This window comes from Camarhynchus parvulus, chromosome 5, assembly GCF_901933205.1.
Source record: "Camarhynchus parvulus chromosome 5, STF_HiC, whole genome shotgun sequence".
NCBI classification, from domain to species: domain Eukaryota; kingdom Metazoa; phylum Chordata; class Aves; order Passeriformes; family Thraupidae; genus Camarhynchus; species Camarhynchus parvulus.
Window position 1 is genome coordinate 34326181 of NC_044575.1, and position 27324 is coordinate 34353504.

General features: G+C 36.3%; 1 protein-coding gene across 7 annotated transcripts in view; it reads right to left on the bottom strand.

Annotated features, from left to right (window-relative positions):
* Positions 1–2588: 2588 nt before the first annotated feature.
* PRKD1 (protein kinase D1) overlaps positions 2589–27324 on the bottom strand; it is a 116181-nt gene continuing 91445 nt past the window's right edge. For all 7 annotated transcript variants that reach the window (XM_030950540.1, XM_030950539.1, XM_030950544.1 and 4 more), the window contains 11 exons: positions 24976–25099; positions 24132–24209; positions 23280–23559; positions 20921–20973; positions 19777–19849; positions 18749–18855; positions 18160–18321; positions 16715–16813; positions 15411–15678; positions 5782–5867; positions 2589–3582 (listed from right to left, as the gene is read on the bottom strand). In XM_030950540.1, the coding sequence (XP_030806400.1) occupies positions 3364–3582; positions 5782–5867; positions 15411–15678; positions 16715–16813; positions 18160–18321; positions 18749–18855; positions 19777–19849; positions 20921–20973; positions 23280–23559; positions 24132–24209; positions 24976–25099 (1549 nt within the window). In that variant the 3' untranslated portion in view covers positions 2589–3363. The remainder of the gene's footprint in view (positions 3583–5781; positions 5868–15410; positions 15679–16714; positions 16814–18159; positions 18322–18748; positions 18856–19776; positions 19850–20920; positions 20974–23279; positions 23560–24131; positions 24210–24975; positions 25100–27324) is intronic.

Here is a 27324-nt window from a genome sequence, read left to right on the forward strand (position 1 = left end):
CTGACTTCCAAGTATCTGTTGGATACTTCTCTGTCCTCCACTGCTAAGTTTTGACACAATAAATGTGTCTTCAGATGTATGATTACCTGTACACGTGTGCCTGATATACATAGGATATGGTGTAGCAGAAAAGGAAATACCATCAACAGGTCAACACTTCTATGCAGCATAACCACTGTTGGTTTTGCTTCCATGATGCATGTGCAGCAACTGTTGGCTGAATGGAAAATGGTAAAGACCATGGAAATATTGCCACAGAGTAGCTCACCATTCCTTTTTCCTGGGTTAAAAAAAAAAAAAAAAAAAAAAAAAAAAAAAAAAAAAAAAAAACAAAGGAAAATTATGCAGGACAACACAACCCCAGATTTGCTTCAGTACACTTTGATGCTGATGTGTCTGTTCCATTTAGGCTACGAGTTAGGAATCAGTGAATTCATCTGTCTGGCTCAAATGCAAACAACTCAAATTTCACAGTTGTAATATTTTTGAACAACAGCAGGGAAAAAATTAATGTATTATATTGGCTAAAGGCAGATTATTTTTTGAAAAGCAATGAATATTGCACAAGTTTCTTAAAGTGATGAAGCAAGCTTCAGCATTCAAAAACCCTCACAAAAATAAAACAGACATGGAGAGGAAAAAAAGTGAAATGTGCCCCTAGTAATAAGAGTTTCTTGGAAGCCATGTTTAGTGACTAGTCAGAAAGTTTCTTAGGAAAGAAATTTATTTATACTTTTGTCTCTGCTCCACTGGCAAACAGTTTATTGAAAGTGCTCCATGAGATTGAAAAAGTTGATTAACATAGGTCTGCGCTGAGCAAACTCATGTGTATGCCAACCTTTGTTATGGAAGAAATCAGCAGACACTGGGATTTAGTGGAAGTACTCAATGTTCTTCATTTTACACTGAAAGTTGCAGTTTTTGTCACCCACCTTCTTAGACATGGTGTTGAAAGTTACAGTGTTTTGCTTTCTCACTTAATTTCTACACTACTGTCCATGATTAGGAACAGAGTGCCAGAATGTTATTTCATATTTCTGAGAATACTTTGTTGAAAACCACCTTTGCTCAAGAGTTAGTACATTAATTGTAAATGAAACCAAGTCAACTACTAAAATCCCAATTCACCTAAATTGATCAATAAGGAAGCAGAACTGTAAATCTGTTACTGGTTAATACCAAGGGAATGACACAACACAACACACAACTTCTGTGATATCTGGGCTCCTTATGAGCAGTCATGATATATGCATCTGAAAAAAGTTTTTATTACTCTTGTAATTCTCCTAATTTCCTCTTAGAAAAGTTAGTTTCTTTGACTTGACCCCTGGAGTACTCATAGAATAGAATAGATATAATCTTTCTATATCCATGAGTCCATCAGTGCACCTGTAAGTGGACTTACTTTTAAATATACTCAAGCACATGCACTTTTACTAACAGAAAATTTGATACTCAGCCCAACTCTATTTTCATGTTTACTTTACAGTCAATTGATGATTAAGCTTAAGACTGAAAGAAAAATAAACAAAGGCCAACGATTAGCCAATATTTAGTCTTGTAGGAACATCCTGACAGAAAATATAGATATGGCAGAAAAATACAGCATGGCAGAATAATCGACACGTTAGACCTTGCCCAACAAGAGCTTCTTCAGAATATGTCAAGAGGCCATGATTATGAAAGACCTTAAGCAGAAAAGGATTTTGGTTTTTTTGGAAGCAGAAGTAGTGAAAGAAAGTGGGGAGGAAGGAGAAGAGATTTATAAATAATTTATCACAATACTTTTTAGTTTTCTAGAATATAATTTTTTCTGTTTGAATAGAGGTGCCTTTTCTTCATTTCCTCTATAGTACATACTAACCGTCCAGCAGACGTGTAAAATACAGAGGAAAAATTATTCTGGTTTTAGTGATGTTATGTATCTGACAAAAATTTTCTCAGGACAAAGCTCTTCTTCAATGAAAGAATGAATTTATCTAATGAAGAGCTCATGACTCTAACATAAAGTCAATATTTGAGCAGTGGAGCTTTACCATATGCGGCTATTAGCTCTTATCTTTGCGTACTTCTGCCTCTAGCCCCATGCATCTTTACATTTTTAACCTCAGTCTTACATTACAACCTATACATTAACTGTTTTTTTGCCAAGATAAACAATGGCGTAGAATAAATTTCAGCTTTTCAGTGAATTCCTCTGTCACATGTTTTTATAGTGCTGCCTGAACATCTCTCACTGTTAAAACTAAACAGCTTAGCATTGGTAGTCTAAGTAATAGCTAGAAATGAAAATTCGCATCTTTAAAGTTTTCAGGGGAAGAAGAGCAAGAAGATCTGTAGTTCAGTGGAACTCAGTGGAAAAGCAGAAGCAGTGCATTTCTCAAAAAACTAAAATTCTTTTAATGCATCAACTTCCACACTCCCTCAGTGTGTTTCAAAACTGAACAAAATGAGACCCATTAGGTTCTTATAAAATATGTGTGAAAGGAACAGAGGTTGTCCAGCAGCATTTTCCCACCTACCTCCACGCTGTCTTCTTGATGATGAATTAATTTATTCCACATACTTCTGATGCCACTCCAGGGTTATTTTAAACAGACAGTTTCATCAATGAACCTATTTTAACAAGGCTTTTATTGAAAACATACACAAAGTCAACACGTTATTTAGCTTTTGAATGTACATATTAGAGAATATTCATAATAGAGAAGAATATTTTAAGAAAAGGGGAAATACAACTGACATGCTGCAGTTGATATTTTACTAAGGCATTTAGGTTTAAGAGCAAGTTATACTGTGTGCATGTGTATCTATATACACGAACATACAAATACACAGGTTATCTGAAACTGTACAATTCTATGCAATTCATTATTTTTTGCCTTTTCTATTTTTAGAACACTAAATAAAGCTTTTATCCAAATGGTAGAAGTTGTTCACAGAACAGCAGTTATAATCTACTCTTCAAGAGTTTGCTTACAATTACAATACTAACGATGCACAAAATACCCCCAAGATCTTCCCGGGGAAAGTTCTCTCTTACCAAAATGAGGCTCAAGTAAGAAAAACACTAGTTTGCAAAGGCACCGTGGAGACAGGTTTTAATACATTAAATACAACATGAATCATTCACAATAACAAGTTTAGTGTTTCTGGGAACTTTTGTAAATACAACACAGTTGGTCACACAAAAATGTTTCTGTTGATTTGTCTTGGCAACTCAGATATATCAACAGTGTAACAGCATAACAGCTTTGTTCCCATCTGACAGAAAATAATGGCAGTTCTGCAAGGCAAACGTTAAACCTGACCGTATGTATTTATTAATTCCACAGTGTTTTGACAGATTATAGGGGATGTAACTTAAAGGATGCTGACACGCTCACTGAGGGCTTTCATTTCTGTTTCTTCTAGCTTGGTGTTTTCGTTATGGTTAGCACTTGGACTGATAAGGTGTGCTGGATACTGCAATCCATGTTCTTCTGAATACTGTTCCCACCGGGAGTCATCACTTTCATGGGTGATGTAACGTTCCCCCATTTTACATTCCAGTTCCCTTAAATCTAACCAGGTTTGGTAGTCCTGAAAAAGAATAACAGTATTACTTTTAGATTTCCTAAAATAAATTATACTCCCTTTGCTATCAATAACACTCAAAGTGCTATTAACTCAGCTATCTAAGGATCATCCCTATTGCTCTAGAATGGAAAAAATCTTATATAAATGTGAAATCTGCCTAAAGATATAAATTTCATCTCCAGAGGATTTTTTAATAAATTAATTTAATTGAATCGTCACAATTATAGTATAGAGTGGTTACAGGTTGTTTTGCAAAATGTATGGATATGTATAGATTGCCATAATATCTAACTGAGGCATGGTGGTAAAGCAATTCCTCCCTCTAGTCACAAGATGAATAAGGAAGAAGAAACATCTTTAAATCATACAAATACGTTCTAGTGATCTGTATCAGTCAAGACAGCTAAGTCTGTATCTCAGTATAATAATGCAGAACATAAATTCAGCTTGGGCTAGAAAAATCTCCTTTTCTGAACTTGGGCAATTACTGGTTTCCTCAAAGAAATGCATACATCTAAACATTAAGGTAGTTTGGAACTCCATGTTGACAGTCAAATGTAAGGATGGAAGTTAGTTTGAATCTCATGCTGTTTAGACCATTATGCACTGCAGCCTCTCAACTGTCCAAAGTATGCAAGATTAATAATTTCTTTTCTTATTCCCACCCAAAGCACACATGAAGCTGCAGTAATAGAGCCAATCCTAGCCCATGCAAACTAACCTCTCCTCATGATCCTGTACCCAGTTTTCTTTTTTCTCCTTCCCCTTGTCTCAGCCTAAGACACAACCCTAACCACATAGCCAAAGTACCAGAAAGCCTAAACAAAGCAAATGCATAAAGCTTTCATCTTTAATATCACATATACTTTGGTCTATTTCTTAGAGTCATGCTCTGAGAACACCACTAAGTCTCACTGCCCTGTAAGGAAAAATAACCACTGTTATCTTACCTTAGCCTGGAAGGCAGGACTCTTTTAGAAAGAGGACTCATCCCATCCCTGGCACTAGAGCTGCTGCTGAACTGCCTCATCTTAGTTCACCTCCACTCACTACTACACACGCAATAAAAGTGGATCTAGAGGAGAAGGACCCTGTCCTGCCACGTGAGACAGCCAGCATCCTTGCTGTAGACCTCAGCCCAGACACTTCTGATCCCACAGACTCAAGTAAATGCATTCTGCAATGGTTGCCAGGCAGAGGAGTGGTCTTGGAGGGAAAAAAACTAGTGAGGGACAGGAAATCTGAGGGTAAGAGAGCAAGCTCCAGATAAACATCCCTGAGAAAGGTGGGGTGTAGCATGGGCAGTTACAGCCCTTTTCCTCCTATACCAGAAGATCACCATCTATTTTGAGACACAGTATCAGCTATAACATACTGAAGTAGGACTCAGTTTTCTGGTTTGATAAAGATTCCTTTGGGATTGGGGATTATGCATCTGGTCTGTGCCATGCCTGTGCCATGATTACTTTCCTAGATGCAAACAAAGCTCCCTTGGGAGATCCAACAGGCTGATGCATCTGTCTGGCCTCAGCCGGTCCTCATCTCCAGGGAGGGACACAATGCCCTGGCCTGGGCTGTCCCCAGGCCTCCCTGCTCCTTGGCTGGGGATGCTGGAACAGGCCCTGGCTCCTCACTGCTTTGTCTTAGGCCTTAAACTTGCAGTAAACACTGCTGCCAGGATAAAAAAAATTACTATATCATATGGTGAGCACAAGACAGTGACTGCTAGCATCTTAAAAATTCCTTACATCTCAGTTTTTACTTGAAGAATTCAGTTGAATGTGGTTAATATATTTTCTTGGCAAGCACACAATTTCATTAGTTTTTGTGATGACTGTGAAGTGAAAGCCCATTGAATAATTTTAATAAGAAGTGAATCATTGTAAACTGCAGGCAATGAAATAATGTAAGTCAAATGACTACAAGGAGTTTTTTAATATACGTAATTTTCTAAGTAGACAAAAATGATAAAATATTTTTTAATGTATTCCGGCAGCATAAGGCTGTTTAGTATTGGAATCTAATACTTCAGAAATTAATGAGAAACCATAGGTAAACTGGTGAACAAGCATGAGGTTCTAAGGACATAAAATCATAATCAGGTTAATAGATTTTCTTAGATTCTACTACGCTTAAAGATGAAGATTTTTATATGTTTAGAGTCCAAACACAAAAGTAAAAACATGGAATTTGGAGAAGTACCTGTAACCATGGGTGGCTTAATGTCTTGTCCACACTGTAGCGCTTTCTCATTTTCACTTGCAATAAATTATTTATGAGATCAATAGCTGAAAAGAAATAATATGGGAAAATATTAGTTCACATGTATTTGTTTCAACTAGGACATGCAAACAGAGAGCTACACAGACATGGTGGATGTAAAAAGAGAGCAGTTATCCCTTTTTACTCCAGCTTCTTACAAATTGCAATCAATGCTGATGTACCTGAAGGCACCCATGCAACTCTTCCTAATGGGATTACAACTGCTTTACTGAACAGTTGCCTGAAAATAATTCTCACACATATCCTGCTCAAGAGAAAAAAACCTCATGTTAGTAATGTCTACAGTTGTGTGATTTGACACATGGAGGCAACCAAGGCAAGCACCAAGCCACAGCTGAAATGCAAGGAGAAGGTTTATTCCATTGCACAGGCACAGGGATACCAGCTCTGCTAGGCTCAGCTCATCCTGACAGAAGGGGGGCACTGGCTGCCCCAATATATCAAAGGGCTGTGTGCACCCACAGTTCATCTCAAGGCTGTGCTTCTGTGATCTCTCTCCCAGCACGAGTGTCTGTCTGTCTGTGAGAGTGTTATCTCTACATGCAAATTCTACTTCTCAGAAAAGGCAGAGGATGAGCAACACTAGGCATAATAAATGGAGTTTTCCTATACCAACATTTTTAGCATCAAGGTGCATGGTCACTTTGAGTAAAAATATTCCCTCATTGTCAAATCTTCTAGCTTTAAGATTTTCCTCCCAAGAATAGTATTCTTCAGGTACCACAGTAAACAATATATATGTATATATATTTCTCAGACTTTCAGTGTCACTTACAACTGACAGCAGCACCTTCCCAGTCCCTAAATGGAGAAATTAGGTTTTGTAAGTCATCAAGTCTTTCAATCCTATTCTTTCGAACTGAGCATTGCTTCTACTTGCTAGTCAACAGTCAGCAGTGTCAGAAAAGTGAGAAGGGTGTCATTAACAATTTCATGACTTCTGTGGTTTTGGAGTCAATGATTCACTGAGGTTCACAGAATCACAGAATAGCTTAGGTTGGAAAGGTCCTTAGAGATCCAACTCTACTACCATGGGTAGGGAGACCTTCTACTAGACTGGACTGCTCAATTGATCTTGAACACTTCCACAGACAGGGCATACAGAACCTCTCTGAGCAACCTGTCCCACTGTATCATCACCCTCACAGTCAAGAATTTTCTCCTAATACCCAACCCTTTCCTAATAACCAACATAAACCTGCCCTCTTTCAGTTAAAAGCAATTACCCCATGTCCTATCACTACACGCCCTTGTAAAAGGTCTCTTGTAGCCTCCTTTAGGTAGTTCAAGGTGCTATATGGACTCCCCTGGAAACTTCTCCTCTCCAGGCTGAACAAAGCCAACTCTTTCACCCTGTAGGTATGTGTGCTGTGGTGCCTGAAGGGATGAGACCCATGAGCCAATGACCAGTGCATGGAAGTGCAATGAGTGACCCATTTGGAAAAATCTCTGTAATGAGACTGCTGAGCTTTGAATGCAATTACAGAAAAACATTAAAAAAAAAAAAAGAGGCTATCATGAAAGGTTAAATCCTATTAGGTGGTGCTAAATGTTCAGCATGAGTTCTGGTGGAAAGTTACTCCAGAATAACTGACTAGCCACAAGGAATGATAATATTCCTGCAATTTTTCCATTTCATCACATTATCCCTTGGCATGTCCAAAGTATGCTGGTTTACATCTTTATTTCCCTGTTTATATCGTGGTGACAGGGAAAGATAGTCTAGAAAGTAACACAAACTCATGGCATCACTGAGGGGCACCAGGTCTGAAACACGTCAGATGAATATTGTTGCCAGCTGGGTATTAAAGGAGCTGAATAATCATCTTGTCTGTTTTAAGAGTCTGAGATGGGACAAAATTCTTTAAACCAATTATCTCTGAGGCTGTATTTTGTACAACAATATGGAAAAGCTTTTCTTTTTTAACAGAGACTTCCTCTCTGCAGGCTTGATTTGCCATCTAGGGCTTTATGTGTGCGTATGCCACGGGGCAGAAAACAATGAAAACAATATCCAGGAAAATGGGAATGCACATGGCAGTCTATCTGAATTTATGCAGTTAATTTGACAGACAAGTTTATTATTGGCAATAGGAGACTATCACTAAAGCAGCCTTGACTTCCTGGTGATGAATACTGTCTTGGAAATCAAAGCAATCATGGGAATGATAGAAAATAAATCTCAGGACTTTTGACAAAGAAAGCATTGCCAGAGGCTCTGAGCCATTCTTTTCCTGGAACAGATGATCCTAATTTTACTTTTCTATTGTGGACAAACAGATGGTTATCTACTGACTCTTTTAGCATCAAGAACAGTTAATGCTAAATTCTCTAACTCGTGTTTATTTTGTTCCCTTTCAAAATGCTGGTGAACTGTATGTAGGATTAAAAAGTGGATATCCAGTAAGACCATTACTGACAGATGGCATCATTCTTAAAACTAATTTGTTTTCCAAACTAGTCAGGTAATCTTCTTCCTCTTTATTCACAGGAGACATTCTCAGGTTCCAAACTATGGGGAAGAGATTAGGAAGTCTGTCATACATGACGGTTTTGATACTACATATGAAAAACTAGTGACCATTGCTTCCATCTGATGTTTCAAAGAGGAAAACATAGTCCCTTTCCCACTGCAGAAGATCTGGGTATCATCAAACATCAGCATCTTCTGCAACACTGTCCAACTTACCCTTAAATTCAGCAGTATTGAAGTAAGACTTCAGTCTTTTGATATATAAGCCAGTGCTGAATGTGAATTTAGTAGGGCTACCATTTCTTTATTATTTTCAGTGGCATTTGGGTACATATGATCTTCAGAGTTCATTTTTCAATCATTTACGATAAATTTCAGTTTAAAAAATAGGTCAAGAACTTGATGAGAGGGTTGACTGTCCTGGTAACTGCTGTGATGTAGGTGCACATATCCCAGCATGTGCCTCGGTAACTGTCAAGTACCCACCGAGGGTTGATAATGTCTCTATTACATTCCTTCTGTGCAACCCACTGGAAGCAGATATGACCGTGAGCCTCACAAGTGATGATATCATATTTAGCTATTCAACTTTCCTCAAGTTGCAACAGGACGAGGGGCCCCTTTGCCCCTTTTTTCACATCAGGACAAGGATGTATTACATGTAATAACATATTTCTCTTTATTCTTGGGGGAAATTACCAATGGCTTGTTGAGCAGACCACAAAGGGACTGGTCTAGAAAAAAATCACTAGAGCAGGTGCACAAAAACAGACAGGGAAGAAAACTATGATGAGGGTGAAAAGGCAGTTTCCTTGGATGGTTACAATTCTCAGTATCAAGCAGTCAGAACAGTTTACACAGACAGTCTGCTTGTTTCACCACTGCAATATTGCTGTCTCTGTAACCAGTTTTGCTGTTTTTTGTTTTTTATCTAGAGTTCTTTTTGCCAGGAAAGTTTTGTCTATCCCTTGCCTCTTAAGAAATAAGCATGAATAAATAAATAAGAAGAAATTCAACATGCCTACTAGAAGTCCACCTGAAGTAGAAACTCAAACTATCTGATACAATTTTATTTGCTTTATTACTCAAAGTTTTCAAACTTAGGTGAAGGAAGAAAATACAGGCTTCAACAGCAAAGTCTTTGCTACTTTTTATCAGGAAATCATGCAATTCAAGAAATGCCACTTGTTGAACCTGTAGGAGTTCTGTCTGAGTAACAGAAGCCAAGATGCAAATGATAGATACAGGCAGGGCAACAAAAGAACAGTGCAGGGCAAAGCAAAGAAGAATCTAGGAAGTTTAATAACGACATTGTGAGTGCTGGAATTTTTAAAAGACTGCTGCTGCTTTTTAAAGACTTGTGGAAAGTTCACGTGTTTAAACTCACAAAACCCCCATCCTGTTCTGACAGCATCCTGACAGCCATTATATTATAAAGCTTAGTCTGGCTTCAATTCATGTAAAATGAATGAACAGTAAGATGCATGTTGACTCAATTTCTGAATTAAAAAAAATACACATAATTGTTTGACTATTAAATTTTGAGTTGTACTGCTTAAAAACACTGAAGATAAAAACTTGAAAGGCATTACATTTATTTTCAACATACAACTTCAGGGAGCCAAATCTGGGCATCATCTGTTACAAAATTAAATATTCTGTCTAGGAAGATGAAGCAGTTTTGAGGAGAGGGCAGTAACTACATAGTATTTTTAAGTATTTTCATGAATTTTCACGGATTTTTTTCTTTAAATCAGGTTTTAAAATAATCCTTATCAGACATTTTAGGAGCTTTATAAAATTTTATAGTATTCCTCTGTAAAATCTATAATTAAATAAATTCAGAGCATTAAGAAAGACCACCTCTGCTCTGCACACAATCTAGGGGAATGCACCAGGTTATTACCAAGAAGGCAACCTGAGTGAAAGTTCTGAGAGGATTTTGGAAGTGCTTTTTATAATACTTTTATGGACTCCTATTTACCTTTTTATGGGCTCCTGCTTACCTTCCATGATAGTGTAAACAGTCAGTTGAAGACTTATAAAGTTCCAGGAGCTGGAGACTGTTAAAGGGAATAAACTAGCCAACTGCTCCAGTAGAATGAGTACTGGCCTTTTAGACAGGTGATCATTCAGCAGAATCCCCAACAGAAAAATTCAAATGCAAACTTTAGAAAGCTCTGTATCCCTTTGATTTTAGGGAAGACAGCTGTTTAGTTTCAATTCACTGGAAAGAACCTCCAGCCAGGAGGTTCGTGACTCTATACTGCTTATGCAAGTTTATTAATATGGCAAATAATTAATTGTAGTATGGAAAAAGTCACAATTTTCACTCTAAGTATCAAATTAACACAATAATTGCTTTTCACAAGAATGACTGGTTTAACTCAGCTAGGATGTGCCCTGCACATAAATGCAAAAGTTTACCAAATATCTGAAAAGCCCTATTACAAACATATCATTCATTTAGTCCTTCCCCACAGATTTAAACTTTTTACATAAGTTATAAACAAGAAATCACCTTAAGGATATATAAAAAAAAGCAGTCCTAAATTAATGATAAATTTATAATTGATTAAGAATTTTAAAAGTACACCTAGAAAACTACCTACTCTTACTGCCATCATTTGTACAAATTTAAGCTGCTTCCACTAATACAGGAGGTCCAGGACTTCCTAGACCCTGGATTTTTCTAAGAATAGGGTAATTGACTAGAGGTCATCATTATTATAATTTTTTCATATACACAAATCCCTTTCCTGCTGCTAGTCAATACAGCTTTGTTGACAAATGCTCCAGTGTACATGCAGTTATTTTAGCATAAAATGGTCTTCAGCTGGCTGAGATTTTCAGGCACATAGATTCAGTTGAACCCTCAAAAGAAATCCTAAGCCTGGCAATTCTAAGCTGTTCCCTGCAAGAGAGGTTTCCTAATACTAATTTATCCAAGCAAATGTGTAAGAAGAGCCAAGACCTCTTTTTTAACAGCTAGCTAAACATTTACAGAGGCAGAGAGCATCTCTGAGCTATAACATGCATTGACCTCCTGATACTCAATGCTCACTCATTCATGTGACTTTCTCATTAATGTGTGAAGCACTGAAGTTTATATTCACATTATGCTGCAAGAAGTGTAAATAAATACTGACCCAAAGGCAGCCATGGTATTTATATATGACTGCAAAGCGTTGTAACAGGGACACCATGACCAAATTTAATGCATGATAGGAATGGCATTGTTTCTTCCCAAGTTATTTTAATAATATTAAGTGATGTGAAGCACCTAATCGACAATGTGTGATGTACACAACACAGCCCATCAGGTTAGTAGCAATAGCTGTGCTGGAGGTAGCTGATGAAAAAAGAATTATGAATACAATGTTTTATGAAAATAGGACAGCGGAATGAAAAACACTATGAATAATTCCAATCTTGATACAGCACATTTTAGGACCATACACTTCAAAAGAATAGCTACCACAGTGAAGACATAGCACATAAAATATACTAACAGATAGAGAGAAAAAAATCCATCATGGAGTTCTATCTTTATATTTAGCAGTATTTATTTCTTGTGTCATGTAGTGAAGTAAAAATAAATCTCTTGAGATGATGCAAATTTGGTAGACTGGAAGGTCAAAACTGGAAACAAACAGTAAAGCTGTTGAAAACAGGTTCCATGTTTGAGACATGTGAAATTTAAAGCTATAAAATAGATAGGAATTCTGCAAGCAGATTCCTCTATATCAGTATCTAGCAAAATGCCACAATGAGGACTGAATTAAGTTCAAATTGTCATGCAGCAATTCAGTGAATTTGGAAATGCAGCCTGGCTTGACAAACATTGAAGAGAGAGCAGAAATAGACTGGGCAATGAATTGCTGAATGGCTCTGACAAAACCTGGTTTTCTAAAACATACCAAACATCTACCACAAAAACTACCTACCTCTAGTAATGTGTTACAATCTTATTTAGACATCCTAAAACAGAATCAGATTTTGGGATGTGTTCTTTTGAAAGAGTGAAGTTACTAGAAAAATATGGAAAAATGCAGCCACTTAGGTAAAAACCAGAAGTCCCTATGGAGAAACCTACAAAACTGAAAAGTCTTCATTTTCTTAAGTTGGATAAAAGAATATCTTAAATGGATAAAAGGAAGGACAAAGCATTACACAAAAAAGCTAAATTTCCCATCAGGAAGAGTTGGTGAAATTAATCTAGGAGTTATGACATCAGACAGACACATTAAGGAAAAAGAGGACTCAGTGAATTACTAGACCATATAAATGACTGGCAGAGAAGACAACTGCTGATGGTGACTTAAAAACATTAAGCATTCAGAAAATATTATCTTCAAATAAGTTCTTTCTTCTTGGCTTGTGATTGCAGATTTTAAGAATTGTTATAAAATGCTACAGAAAAAGTTACTATCAAGAAAATTAATACTGACCAGAATATTACCCAATATGACACACTTTTCCTCCAAAACACAACTTATCTCCATGTGCTTTTCCTCTGAATCCATTAGACTTTAAGTATATTATTTATATTACCATGCAGTTTAAATTGTTATGGGTCATGTGTTTTTGATTAATCTATCACCTCAGCAGTGCAATTTAAAATTTGAAAATCGAATTTTACCTAAAGACCAGTGATTGACTAAGTAACATATATTGGGAATATGAAAGCTACTTTACCATTGCTGTTACTTTTCCAGACACATTGTTTACATATGATCAGCGTCATTTTCTTTTCTTTTAAAGTTTCACTACCCTCTCTGCCTTCTAGCTCACAAATTAATATGCTGTTGTTTAGGAAGTATCAGGAAAAGCATGTGATGTGCACTAAAGCCAAAGTGGTACTAAAGACAGCATAATTCACTCTAACTGCTGCGCTATCTATTGAATTCAAAGAAATATATGCTTTTCCCTCTCTGATTACAATAAAAATAGAAGATGGGAATAACTAAATTTATCCATTCTTAAACTTTTTACATGAGCAGTGGTCTGAAGAGAGCACTGGAATAGCTACAGTTGCAAGAAGTTTTAGACATTTGGCTCTCTGAGTCACAGCAATAATCATGGACATGACACAAAAGGTTTAACTGCTGTTCGCCTTTCCTTAGCATGAATCTCTGCAATAGGCATGCAGAAGTTCCTTCATAAAAACTTTAAAATAATCTGTGTCTGTCCCCTAAATGATCCAAATCCCATATTTGTGGTATTAATAAACATGGCACTGTTCAGAACTCTAATACAGATTAGATGTGTTAGGACACCAGGACAGATTTGCATTTTAACCATGCTGCACTGTCAGAGGTAACAGAAACTGGATGGAGCCAGCAGGTCCACAGGGGCGGCTCCTGCCCTCTCACAATCTGTGCAAGAGAGTGAAGCAGGACATGAGAAAAACATTCTTTTATTTTCCCTAAGTGATATGGAATTTGAGTTCAAAATTGAGCTCTAAAAATCAGCCTTTTCAAGTAATACTTGGACAGAGATCCAGACTTCCAACTCCCTGATGTAACGGAATCTCTTCAGACATTTTCCAGGTTTTCATTTAGCACAACCACATTTAGAGTGGTTCATCACCTAGCAATCCAAGATATGTAATAAAATCACAATGTATAAGCAGATTTTAATTTAGTAATTTGTTAAAGTGGGTTTCCCTCCCTTCTGCATGCTTGCAGCCTGGTATCCATCAACTCTTAATGAAGGCTGTGATTCTACAAATGGAGAGATAACACCCAAGTAGGTGAGTTTTCTGTAGGTGCTCTACTGAATCTTCACCTCTGAGTGTAAAAATTGATCTTCTGTCTACCACAGTAGAAACTTGTGGGAGACAATTTCTTGCAGCTTCCCCTGTGTTGATTGCTGTTTGCTTATCTCTAGCGACAGATAAAGCTTTGCTGCCAACAGATTCTGTCAGCTTACATATCAAAGTGTGTGGAGGTTCAGGAGAACTTCAGTGTGTAATTGTGCAGATTCATAGCTTTTTTTTTCTCCAACAGATTTCAAACTTCATCTGCCACTGAGACAAAATAACAAACAATGATCTCAGAGCATTTTCAGAAGAGAATCTCACATGGCTGCAATATTTAGTAATAAGCATTAGGCACACTACTCTAAACTATGCTTAACCAGTATGTTAAACACATCACCTGAAAAGCAGTAAAATGGTACTGTAAATACCAGAAATTATAAATGCTAATATTGTGCTTCAGTTTGGCACATATTACAATTCAGAAAAGGATATAAGATCCAATGCTTATAATGTTTCTTTGCTTTAAGACTTACACTCCTGCAGAACTCTGGACTAAAAAAAAACAAATCCCAAAGAAAATCAAATTGCCTGAAAATGCTATGTATGTGAAAATGTTAGTGAAACCAGAAGTGCCTGTTTTTTTAAATGGCCTACTGAGTTGTGTTTAGACCCATTTTTAATAGAACTAATTTACCTTCTTTAAAGATGTTCCTAGTGAACTAGTCACATTATTCTTTTGTTTTTTATCAAAAGTCTTTGATGCCATTGACCAGAACTCGAGTTTCAAAGGTCTCACAGTTATCTCCAAGCCTTTTCCCCCTGCATGAAGTCTCTTGTATGACATTTTCTCACACTGTTCCTGAACTCTCATCTACGGAATTGTTCACTTTTATCTTCACACAAAGATATCAGAGTACAGCATCCAATTGAAACCAAACTCAATTACTGAAACAAGTAGAACAAGAAACAGACTGCAGATGCAATAGAGCTGAATGATGAGGTACATAAATGAATATACACAAAACCAATTACAGCAGCTTAAGCTCCCCACAGATTCTATAGCAATCTCATCTGTAGGTGGTTATGTGCCTCCTTCAACACCTCCTGGAGCGATCCCATGCTAGGAGATTATGCCATATGCAGTCTACACGTGCTCTGTAGGAAATGTCTAAAGCAACTGATAGCACAAAACAAACACATTGCATTACTGGAATTTTTTTTTAATTCTGTTACATACAGGAAAAAATATAAAAGCAAAATACATCTACTCTTTTGAGTACTTAAATAAGAAGAGTCACAAATAGGTATTACCTTCAAGAGAAATTTCCTTCCATGGATTAGGTGGATACATGAAAGCAGCATTCTGGATTTGGTCATGTATGTCTTCATCTTCATTGAATGGAAAGGTCCCACTGAGGCTTACATAAATGATGACACCCACTGACCACATATCCAGAGATCTGTTATAGCCTTTGTTTCTCAGAACCTCTGGAGCAAGGTAGGCTGGTGTTCCTACAACTGAACGCCTAAATGATTTCTCTCCAATGATTCGGGCAAAGCCAAAGTCACAAAGTTTTACCTGTTTAATGAAAAATCCTATAGTAAGACATACATTATTTTTATTATCAAATACATAGTTGGGGAATCATCAATTAGTTGCAAGATGCATCTCTACTGTTCCTTCAAGGGTACTTTTTTATAAACTCCTCTTTGAGAGGAATGTTCTTATTCCTCTGAAACAGTTGACTGGAAGACCAGTCCATAGTATCTCTTCTGTTCCTTCATTCCTTCATGAATAAAACACAGTTGTGGATAGGCCCAACAGCTCAGGTTTGTGATGAAAGTAGTAATAGATAATAATACTTTTCATTCATAGCATAAGAACACAGCAAACAGAAAAAATGTTTTACCTATGGCTTTCTCCTAAAACAAGTTAGTTCTTAAACTTCCACTTTTATTTTATTATGGATCTAGTTATACTCTGACTCTCTGCAAACTTCCTTGTCTGAGTTCTAAAAAGTAACAGATTAAGCAGCTTGAAAATTCTCGCTTAAAACAACTCAGTACAGATCCTTCCCTACCAATTATTGATACTGATATTATCTAAAAATTATCAATAGTACTCATTTTGAAAATGGGTGATTGAGGGAAATTATAGATGAACTCTGTAGACTGAAGGTAACAGAGCTGATAAAAACACCTTTTAATGAGAAATATAACAAGTCAGAATGTGTATTTAAATATCCTGTGATCTACATGGCATTTAAATGTATAGAATTAAAGAAGAAGCTCTTGTTCTTCATGAGCCCTATTCGAACTTTCAGAAAAATAACTTTATGGAGCAAATCAACCAGCCAAGTAATTTGTGCTTAATGGTGAGCAAATTAGAAATGATCACACAAGTAGCCATGTCACACTTGAAAATCTAGTTCAATATTTTAATTATATCTAGTTCAACAAATGACAAGAATCAAGGATTTTCAAACATAACTTCTTTATGAAGTAGCTTGAATAAGTGATCAACTTTTTCTTACCTGAAAATTCTGTGCAGACAGGTTACATAAATACTTATTAATTACAACAATTTATCTTAAGAAAGGGTATTTTCTACTTGCCTGTGGGAAAGGATCAGCTGATGCCAATAACACATTTTCTGGTTTGAGGTCACAATGAACAATATTTTTGAAATGAAGATGTCTTAAAGCAACAAGGATCTGTGAATAAACAAATCAAATTATGGTTGGTTGTTTTATAATGTTTGAACAGTATCAGTGACCAGAGAAGCAAGGACTGGTGTGAAGAAAAACAAATCAACAAGAATGTACCTTTTACAAGAATATCAACAATGAAAAAAAAAAAACTTAACAAAAACCAAAATGCTGTGCCTCAAGTTTTCTTGATGTTTCACTGCATCACATATTTTTCCCTCTCCAAGAGTTTACACTATAAACATCTTTTAAAAACTGGGTTCTAAGTATTTATTTACTTTTTTGTGCATGAAATCTTTAAATGTAGTAACATTTGCAGAATGACCTTTCATATCTAGACTCAACTAAAAACATTTCACAGAAATATTACATAATCCAATTGAAGTGTTTTATTGATGGCAGAAAGAATGGAGAGTGCTGTATGTATTTCTGTTCTGTTACAAACACATAAATATAGTGATAGTGTCACAGACATCCATCCTTTTTGTGTGGCTTTAACTCCTTGTGTTTGGTCAGGGGCTGACAGAATTTAACACTGCATTAGAGCAGTGAACAGTGAGGAGGCTGAATGAACCTGTGAACAGAAGAAATCAAATTCTAAAGCTGGTGGCAGTTTTGTCCATTAAAGCCTGGAAACTAGGAAACCTGTTAAATTCTACATCAAATAAGGAATTTATAACAATAAACACCATAACACTGTTGCTCCTGCTACATTCTTTTTTCCTGACTGCTGAAACATGGGTCTCTCTGACTGTGAGGCGGTTCACTACCAAAGTGTGTATCTAAATTTAAAACAGTATTTTGGGCAGCCAAAGAAGCAGTATGATACTATTACAGGAATATAACAACAGGAAGCTCAAATAAATCCCATACTAAATTGTTAATAGAAGTAATAATGGAATCCAGACTCAGACACAGGTAGCACTGAGATCCAATCTCAGCACAGAAAATAGATTTAACAGTGTATAGTATGAACTGCAGTGGTTTGATATCAGGCAGTTCAAGAGGCTCAAATTTCTTTTTGTAGTTCTCCAACAGTTTGCTTTTAGTGCTTTCCTTTCTTGTGCTTAATTCTTCCATCATATGAGAAACTGTAGGTTGATGGCCCCTCCATCCAGCAGCCAACAGCTCTGTACGTGTCCAGTTTTAAGCCCTCTTAATGGTTTACTATCTATAATGTAGATAGTAACATTGAGTCATGTAAAGAAAGCTGTTCTACCACCCCTGTTTTACTCAGACTTTTATAAACCAGCCAGGTAAATTATGTCAAAAGAAAAACAGAAGAAACATAATGTTAATAGTGATAATAATTGACCTCAAATGTCTTTCCAGGTCTATAATTAATTTCTTACCTGAGTAATTAAAAACTTAGTTATTCTCTCTGGCAATCTGCCCTTTTCACTTGACAAGATCATCTCCAGCATGTCTCCATGGAGTTTTTCCATAACAACAAAGACTCTCTCTGGTGTCTCAAACATACACTCCAGATTTACAACCCCAGGATGATGAAGATTCTATTAAATATAAACACAGCACTGGATTTCTCAATATGATCAGTAGCTTTTATCATTGCATACTCAGACTTCACACTGCCACCTAAACCAGACAATGTTTCAGTATTCCGTAATTTAAACTGTGTGCCTAACCTGAAGGCCACAGGGACAAAATTTCTAGGGGAAGTACAGGAGAATGTATGAATTTCAAATTAGTTTAACATACATTTTCTTTATTGTGTCTGGTGCTTAAAACCGCAGAAATTGTAACTCCTCATGTGACATTGCTGACACATTTGGTTTTGGCTTTTTATGGATAATATACAGAAAAAATACTAATATTTTTGCAAAGACACTAGTGATTATAAATTAAAATCATTATATTATTATCTGGTGTTTACAGAAATAAATAATGGAGCTAATACAGTAAAAAAGAACAGAAAAGTACCTGTAAAATGGCAACTTCATTACGAAGTTGACTTTCCTGTTTAGTTGGAAATCTTAGTTTATCAATTATTTTAATGGCAACATCTCTTCCAGTTTTGCGATGCTTTCCTGCATTAATAAAACAAAAGCTCTCTATCAATTAACATGATTAGTTATGAAAAGTGTTCCCTTTTCATGGGTTGTACAAATGGCCATAACCAAGTAATCCTCAGAGCTGGCTTGCAGATAAGATATTAAAAGTTTTCTGTCATTTCTCTTCTTCCCACCCTTTGACATAGAACTTACTATCACCTGACAAAGCCATTTAAACATGTAGGAAACAAACATATGAGAAAGTTAGCTCTACATTTCAACAGTATAGATGCAAAGTAATTTTCTCATATATGTGTAAGCTGCAGCTGCATTCCGTGCAACTGGCTGGTTGTAGGCTTAGTCCTTCGCTGGTAGCTCCACACTAGCAAATAATGAAATATGTGATAGCCTTTAGGCATGTTAGTGCCTGTCCCAGGTTTATCAGAGAGTCAGAGATACCTCAGTGAGAAATTTGTTTTTAGTTCTAACTTCACACTGTCTCAAATAACAGCTGTACCTAAATACATCCCCCAAAAAACTGCAGGAAAAAAAGGAGAAAAGAGAGAGGAAAAATTAATAAGAAAATAAAAAGATAAACAATTCTAACAAGCTACTGAAGAAACAAAAAAAATGCCTCACTGAAATATGTAAAGAAACACAGAGGGAGAAGAATATGTTTTTCATGCATTACAGTTCTCAAAAAGAACAGCTTTATTAGAACTTACAGAGAACATGAAGCTATTGATAGACATTGACCCACCACTGGGCAGAAAACTTCAATCTACAAAATTACTTCATTAACATAAAATATAAACATATATTTTGTTGAACGTATATGTCTTAAATGAGACAACAGACAGCTAATTTCTGCAACAAAACATTTCAGAGTCCAAATATTTTCCCCATTCAAGAAAATTTTTATCTTAAGCACAATTGTACAACACACCAAAGCCTTACCTCCATAAACAATTCCAAACTGTCCTGATCCCAAAACTTCATCTGGGAAGATCTGGTATACAGTGCTAATATCCTGTTTATACAAACAACAGATATTAAGCCCTAAGAATATGGAAAGAAAATTTGCATTTCATTTGCTTTTTCTAGTGAGAAGTAGCATCCTTTTAGTACAGTACATTTAAAATATTTTATTTGCCAAGAATTTCCGGTGTGTTTTCTTACAAGCCATAGTAACTGTAATTGCTGTAAAAGCTGATGAATCTTCAACAGGTTCACTGAGAGGGGTAAAATATTCCATTTGTGCCAGAGAGGCAGTCTCATGTCTCACTATTTCTCAGTGCTGTAACACAGGCTAAAGTACAAGCTGTTAGCAGGTTCATTTGGGAGACTCAAACAAACATCAAATCTTGCAGCTCAGCTTTATTTTCCTGGTATTTAACCAGCAGCATATACAACAGAGTAAAAGAGTGTCTAATTCATAATAAAGGCTGTCTTACTTTTTGTTAGGAAACAAATGGACACATCCCTAGCAGGCAATCTTTTTCTGACAACTACCAGAGCTGTCCCAAAGCTTTAGCTGGCTGCAGGGAGTATCTATTTGTTCCATCTGCCATGAGATAGAAAACAAGCAGTGTGGCTGCTTAACTTGACTACATGACCCATGTCTAACTATCCTAGAGTAAAAGAAACCCAGAATTCTCTATGTATGTGTTTTGATATATGCAACTCTTCCTTTGCATACAAACAGTTTCATCTTTGTACAACAAAGAATATCTGATCTCTCAGTTATGACAGGAAATGGTATATTTATCAAATTTTGTGGTCAGTTTTACAAAGTTCAGTTGACAAATTCCATGAACCAGTAATTTCTACACCTCCCTTTTCCATTTGGTAATTAACATCCTACACAGACCCACAGTTAAAGCCTGTGAAATTACCCATACATAATCCTTGCATCTCGAGAAAAGGTGCCATGAAGATGGCTTTTGTCAAAAGTTAAGAAAGCGAATTGTTTGTTAATTTCTTCAAAGTCAGTGAGAAATGGCTGATGGGAACTCCCCTAACGCTCCTCTTGAAAAGCAGATCAATGACTTTGCCAGCTTAATCATAGCATGTCTAGCACCAGCATCAAGAGAACACTCACCACGTTTTCTTGGACTTGGCAGTTTGACACAGAAATACTGATGGATATATCCCCTGGGGAAGAAAGCAAAGTATACTTTAGATTGCTGTGCTTTTAGTTCAAACATGTAGTAATAGGAAATGACATTCATATTACCTCAGTATCCACTGACAGCTCTAAAATTGGACCAATTAGGTCAGCTCGTTCGTCTACCAGCTAATATAAAATTATACCAGCCCACAAACACATTAATTTAACAACAGCTTTGCAGTGTAGGGAAAAACCAGAATTATACAATCCATTAATGATTTTTTTAATAGTGAAGTCTCATAGTAAGCTTCTTATTGCTTTTTCCCATTCTATTTTGAGGCTTTGAATCTCACCCAAGTAACAACTGCAACTAAACTGTTCTTATTTAGTGATTTAATTTAGGGATTTAATAATAATTTTGATTTATTTAGTCACCTACAACATATTTGATGATATTCAGATGAAGGCAAACACACATTCAAATTAGAGTGCATACTGTTACAAGTAATACACATTTCAACTGGCTTAACAGACATTATTAAAACTTAAAAATTAAAACAGACATAATGGAAACAAAACTTTGCACCTGCACTGTAATACAAGAAACACCAGATCCAACTTCTATCAATGTAGACCTGAGGATGTTATAAGCAAGTCATAAGCATCTGAACTGCAAACTTACTGAGGCAAAATTCAGCATATGCCTAGCGCTAACTGCAACACACAAAGACAGTACTTTGGGAAGGAAATCATGCTTCTCTGGAGCACAGTGACTTCTGTCTCCTACTTCTCTGTAGAATCCCATTCATGCTGACTTTCCATTTGTTTAAGTAAAAATTTCGGAACAGTGTCCCCTGCTATAAGGCCTATACTACACACTGAAGACACTTGCTACTACCCATCAGCACTAATCTCAGCTGCTGTAAGTAACATGAGTAACATGGCCTATTCCCTTTCCTTAGGAGGACTGCTTTTGGCATAGAATGTTTCAGTTATGGAGAGGTTTTTAATCATTGCCAATTTGTCTTCAAATATATGTACTGCTGTGTTTACATGGAAAAAAAGCATGGAAAAAGACAAGTCTTAGACTTTGAGCAAAAGAAAGAAGGCTGCTATTATTCTCATTGTCCACAAGAAATTGCTCTAAAGGTCTCAAACAACCTTAATTTTTGCACATATAACGCAAAGATAGCTACTAACTTGTAAAGAAATTTTTCAAACTTCCCAAGAGGGAGATAAGACAGCTGTCATGCCCAGTACAGTATTTTAGGTGATTTGTTTAGCTACACTGGACTCAAACCAGGGGCACTAGGCAACTAGTCTGACAGAAATGACATCCAGAATTTGACACTATTTCATGCAAGATCCCATTTGAGAAAGCAAAGGACATCACTGATCTAATCTGATGTGTAAGCTTTTGTGCCTGGAGAAGCAATGCCACAGCCTGTTGTATTACTTGATTCCTGAAGGGCTTGTGGTCTCATTAGCATTTGTGCTGCATTAACAGCGTCCAGATGTCAAGTGCTAAAGTGGGTGTATATTGCAACAAAAGGTCTAATCCAAATTATGTAGACATACCCAAATTCTCTTTACACTCACTAGGCTGAACAGAAACACAGAGCAACCACAGCAGCACACGGCAAGTAGTGAGGAATTGTTTGCTCTGTGCTACTTTATTATCAGTACCCAAGACAGATTTAAACAGGTCTCATATTTGGTTTACATAAGCTGTCACCATTGCTAGAGAATTACACAAAGGTATGTAAATTGGAAGCTAAGATATATTCAGTTCTTTTGGTCCTGGATAACACACATGCCTTGTTGTGCCTAGAATAGCTGTTCTTCACACTTGAGCTCTTTTTGTCTCAACATGGGACAATGTTTGAGGCAGCTGTACAGCCAAATATGATGAAAGGGAGCTTATCATCTGTGCTGCAGTGACCTAAAGACTGAAGAGCTGCTTCTGCAGACAGCTAGAACCATAAATTACAGTTAGGATGAGCAAAAAAATCTATCAGTTCTGAAGTGGAGCTCAGAAAATTTCATCCCTCTGCACAAGGAGGCTATTCCTCACACCAGCAACGTAAACTTGAATTAGAAGCTTGACTAATTCCATAACTATTTGCTTACTAAAATATCTACATCCTGTATATCAATACAGACGTCCTACAGAAAACACATGGACGAGAAACGGTGGTGTTTAAAATAATATGGAAGACAAGTGACAACCCATGACAGAATAGCCTTTACCAGCTGCGCAATACATCCTTTCAATGTGTGCAGAGGACTGAGCAATGCCATTTGAGAGGTGATTCTCCTCATCAGAAATGGAGGAAATGAGCAGACTTACTGTGCAGGCTGGCTCCTGACCCAGTGGATGCCCCTTTGGGGATGACAGGCATCAGGGCGTGCTGTATGGCCATCTCCCACATTCGCGCCACATCAATGCCGACACCACTGCTGATAACACTGTTATTCAGTGGAACACTTGAGAGGTTGTCTATGTTTTCTCCAACATAATAGACTATATTTGCTGTGCTTATTTCAAAACAATGAGGATTGGCTCCTTGAGGCAGCAAAGTGAAAGTTTTTGCAGGTTCCAGAGACAAAATTTCTGACAATGGGATTTCCTAAAATGAAAAAAATATTTTACTTTCTGTGCAAAGATTATCAACATAAAGAACTTCAGCATGAGCTTTATTTGATTAGTTTATGATATCAGTTGTTGCCTTTCACCACATGCTTCTTGTACAAACAAAAAGCCTCTTGTAATCTGAAACTCTGTGACATGGACAATTGTTGATGGTAAAATACTAAATGTTTCTCTCCAAGACTAAATAGAACTTTAATTATTTAACTGAACTTATCAAAGAGAGTGGTGAGGTACCTTCAGAGAAAAAGCAGGGCCATTCATATATTAAGAAAACTCCTTTAGAAAATAAAATTTTGTTGACTTCTCATATAAAAACTTTTCATTTCCACAACACACACCTTATAGGTCCGTGTGACCTGACACCTTTCTGATCAGAGACTTGTTTTTGAAAAGCAGAACACACACACACAGCTGAAATAATGAAAAAAAACCAAACCAAACAACCAAAACCTAGATAGAAGTTACACTATTATTGTACTTCTAGTAAGCATCAATTTAGCAATTTAGTCCTTATATTGGTATGAAAAGAGGTTGAAAAATATTCCTTACTTTGTAATATTTGCTTCCAGTATCATTTTGAAAAAGTGTAATGCATTTGCTGTCCAGCCTCCAGTAGTGTCGCTTTCTCTGCAGTGAAAAACAAGTAAATTAATGAAATGTTCATTTTGCAAAAGCACCACCAAAATGTTTCCTTAGTTTGAAGAGATGTACTGCGAACTATAAAGATCCAATTACTAGTACAAGATTTAATGAAAATTTTCTGATTTAATTTAGAATTTATAGATGTCTTATTATGCTCTGTAATTTCAGGAATAGCTCTGTTAAAATTGTACAAGTTTAAAAATTTAAAATTCATTCTGATCTCTGCATTATATTCAGCACAATTTGCTGATATACATGATCCTAAAGCAATTGAAATTTCTTTTTTGTATCCCTTCTAACAACCCAGTTCACTTTTGAAGGTCACATACTGAAGGCTTTATTGATTTTTAGCAGGTTAGAATGAAAATAGCCTTTTTCTACACTAAACCTACTTTACAAAAGTCTCAATTCAACCGGCAGTAAGGTATCAGAGAAAGTGCAGCTGGAAAGTAAAGCTAATTTACAGAACCCCTTAACATCATGTTTCACTTCCTTAAGAATGATTTTACATTTGGCTGTCTATGATAATGCAACAGATATATTCAGATGGTTTTTGCATGTTTTAACTGTCTCCTGTTCTTACAAGCACTGCCAGTCCCAGTTATTGTAAGTATTGGGACTTTAGGAATTATAAAAATTGCAAAAAATGCCTTACATGAGTGACTGTAAATTATCTGAGTATTGTTAGAATTTAATTCTATACTATAACATAACATTTACTGGAAGACAGGTCTTCTGCAACAATTCTTACCAGTGTGTCCTTGCTTGTATAATGAACCACCCAACCCTCCTTCATTACTGTGCTACTTCTCCTTTTCGTGTGCTTCACAGACTGTACCACTCTCATTAATGGAATATTGTTGCTGGTTGAAGGGCTTAAGAATAAATCATTAAAGGCTTTTAAAAAGAAGATAACTTTGGACAGAAAGAAAAAAAATCTTTAAAATCAGAATACATGTATACACACACATAGAAAATACCCACATTTATTTTTATCATTGTTAGCAGACCTGGTTTGTAAACTATTTTGTTTTGTCATTCCAAGTATCTTGAGATTACAAAGAAAAAAGGCTGTAATGCTACACCAAGGGAATGTCAGAGACCTTCTGAAGGCTTACATGCACTATTCCAAAAATATTTCTAAAGATGAGCTAAGAAAATGGAAAAATGACTAGGGCCTTAGCTAGGCTGTGGGAGCACTGCTCAAGCTGGTGCTATGCATGATTCAGAGCAGTACTTGATCTTGAATCTCTCATAACCTACGCAGAGAGTGTCCATCAGATTACTGTCCTGTGATCTTGCTTGGGCTCAAACACACAATGGAGTGAGGCCACTTTACAGAGTAGAAAACATGTCAGCTGCACACAGCCTGGCCAGGCACAGCAGAGAATCTGCTGCAACTTCTCAGAGAAAGAGATTTAAGCTACTCTGCACTCAAAGACTTAAGGTGAAACCCTATTGCCTGGTGGGGTATGCACACTGCAACTTTCTACCATTCAGTCAACACACAGTAAGCTGGGAAGCCATGGGAATGTGACAGCATGCCTGATAGCACCAGCAGATAAAATCTGGTAGTAACCAGAAGCAACCTAGCCCATCATCCTTGCTGTTAAGTTAACAACTCCTAAAGCAGATTCTGTGTAATTGAATATGGACTCAATCTGTTGAGTCCTAGACATGAATACTTGGCTATTCCTGGAAGAAATTTAAAACAGTGATGCTGCATTGTGAAAACAGAGCACTGCTTTTGTATTATGCCCTGCTAGCAAAGCTATTGGTGCAACAACTCCAATAAAAAAGGGCTGATAGTGTTTAGGAAAAGAATAATATGTTAAGTTCCCAAAGTTGTTGTGACTGTAGATGTCTGCAGATGGCCCTGCTTCACTGTAATGCATCCTAGAAATAAGCTTTATGAATTGGTAGTTTCCCATCAAAATACAGAAAGCGCTGTCTGAAAGTTTAATTAAGTATATAATATATAGTTAATATCTCTTTTCTGCCTAAAAATGATTTAACCATCTGCAGTTTCTATTTAGCTATTCTTTTCTGTGCTGACAAGAGGTTTATTTTTTATTTGCCTTATATAGATCACTTTAAAAATATCCATGGATACAGAAACTACCCTTAGAAGTAAGTGCAGAGAGGTATTACTGGAGGAATCTCTCTTACATAAGTAAAACATGTACCTTAGTTACAAATGTCTTATTAGCACAATTGGGTATTTTTATTTTGAAAATTTGCAATGCTGTCTGCTTCATAAAACTTGGGAATTTAAGATGTTCTGTGACAATGATTTAGTGATCTAAGCACAGGCTCATATTCCAATGATACAAGGTGTCTATACATGATACATATATCATACCTATCTATGCACATAAATATGACAGTAGTTTACTGCTGTATGAAGTAAAACTGCATATTGTTGAAATGGATTGCCTTCTATTAGTGCAACAGGTGTATGACAGTAACACAGAAATAAGGGAACATATATAAGAAATAAGAACATATTACTGAGATAGGCTCCCAACAAGCAAAATAGAAGAGGAAATTGCAGGTCAAACAGACATGAAAGAAAAATGTTATATAAGGTATAGATCCCTTAAAGGTATACATCCCTTGCATCAAGGAAATTACAGTAGATATTTCCTTAATTCATTTTAGGTTCCCTAAATTTCCTCATTTAGGTTCCTCATTAATTATAAGGAATAATCCTATTTTTTCCATACTATTTGGACAGTTCCAATAAGTGAATGTTTCTTCTCTTAATTCACTTCTGAGGTACATTGCACAACTCAGTTCCTGTTTTCTTTCCTGAACAGTGATTTCAAAACACTAATCTATTTTCTAACTTACTTCAAATTACTACTTTAAGTTTGTCAAACTTTCCTTTTTAATAAAGGCATCTAAAAATACAAACACTCTAGATCCAATTATACCATAGCCACTTACACATTTTGTTTATTTATCTAAATGTCAAGGCACTGCACTGTTAAACCAGGGAAAGAATGCCTTGGAAATCAAGTAAACAATAAATATTTTACTAGTAATTATGCACAAATAGTTTCACATAATTTTGATATGAGAACAGACATGTAAGAAC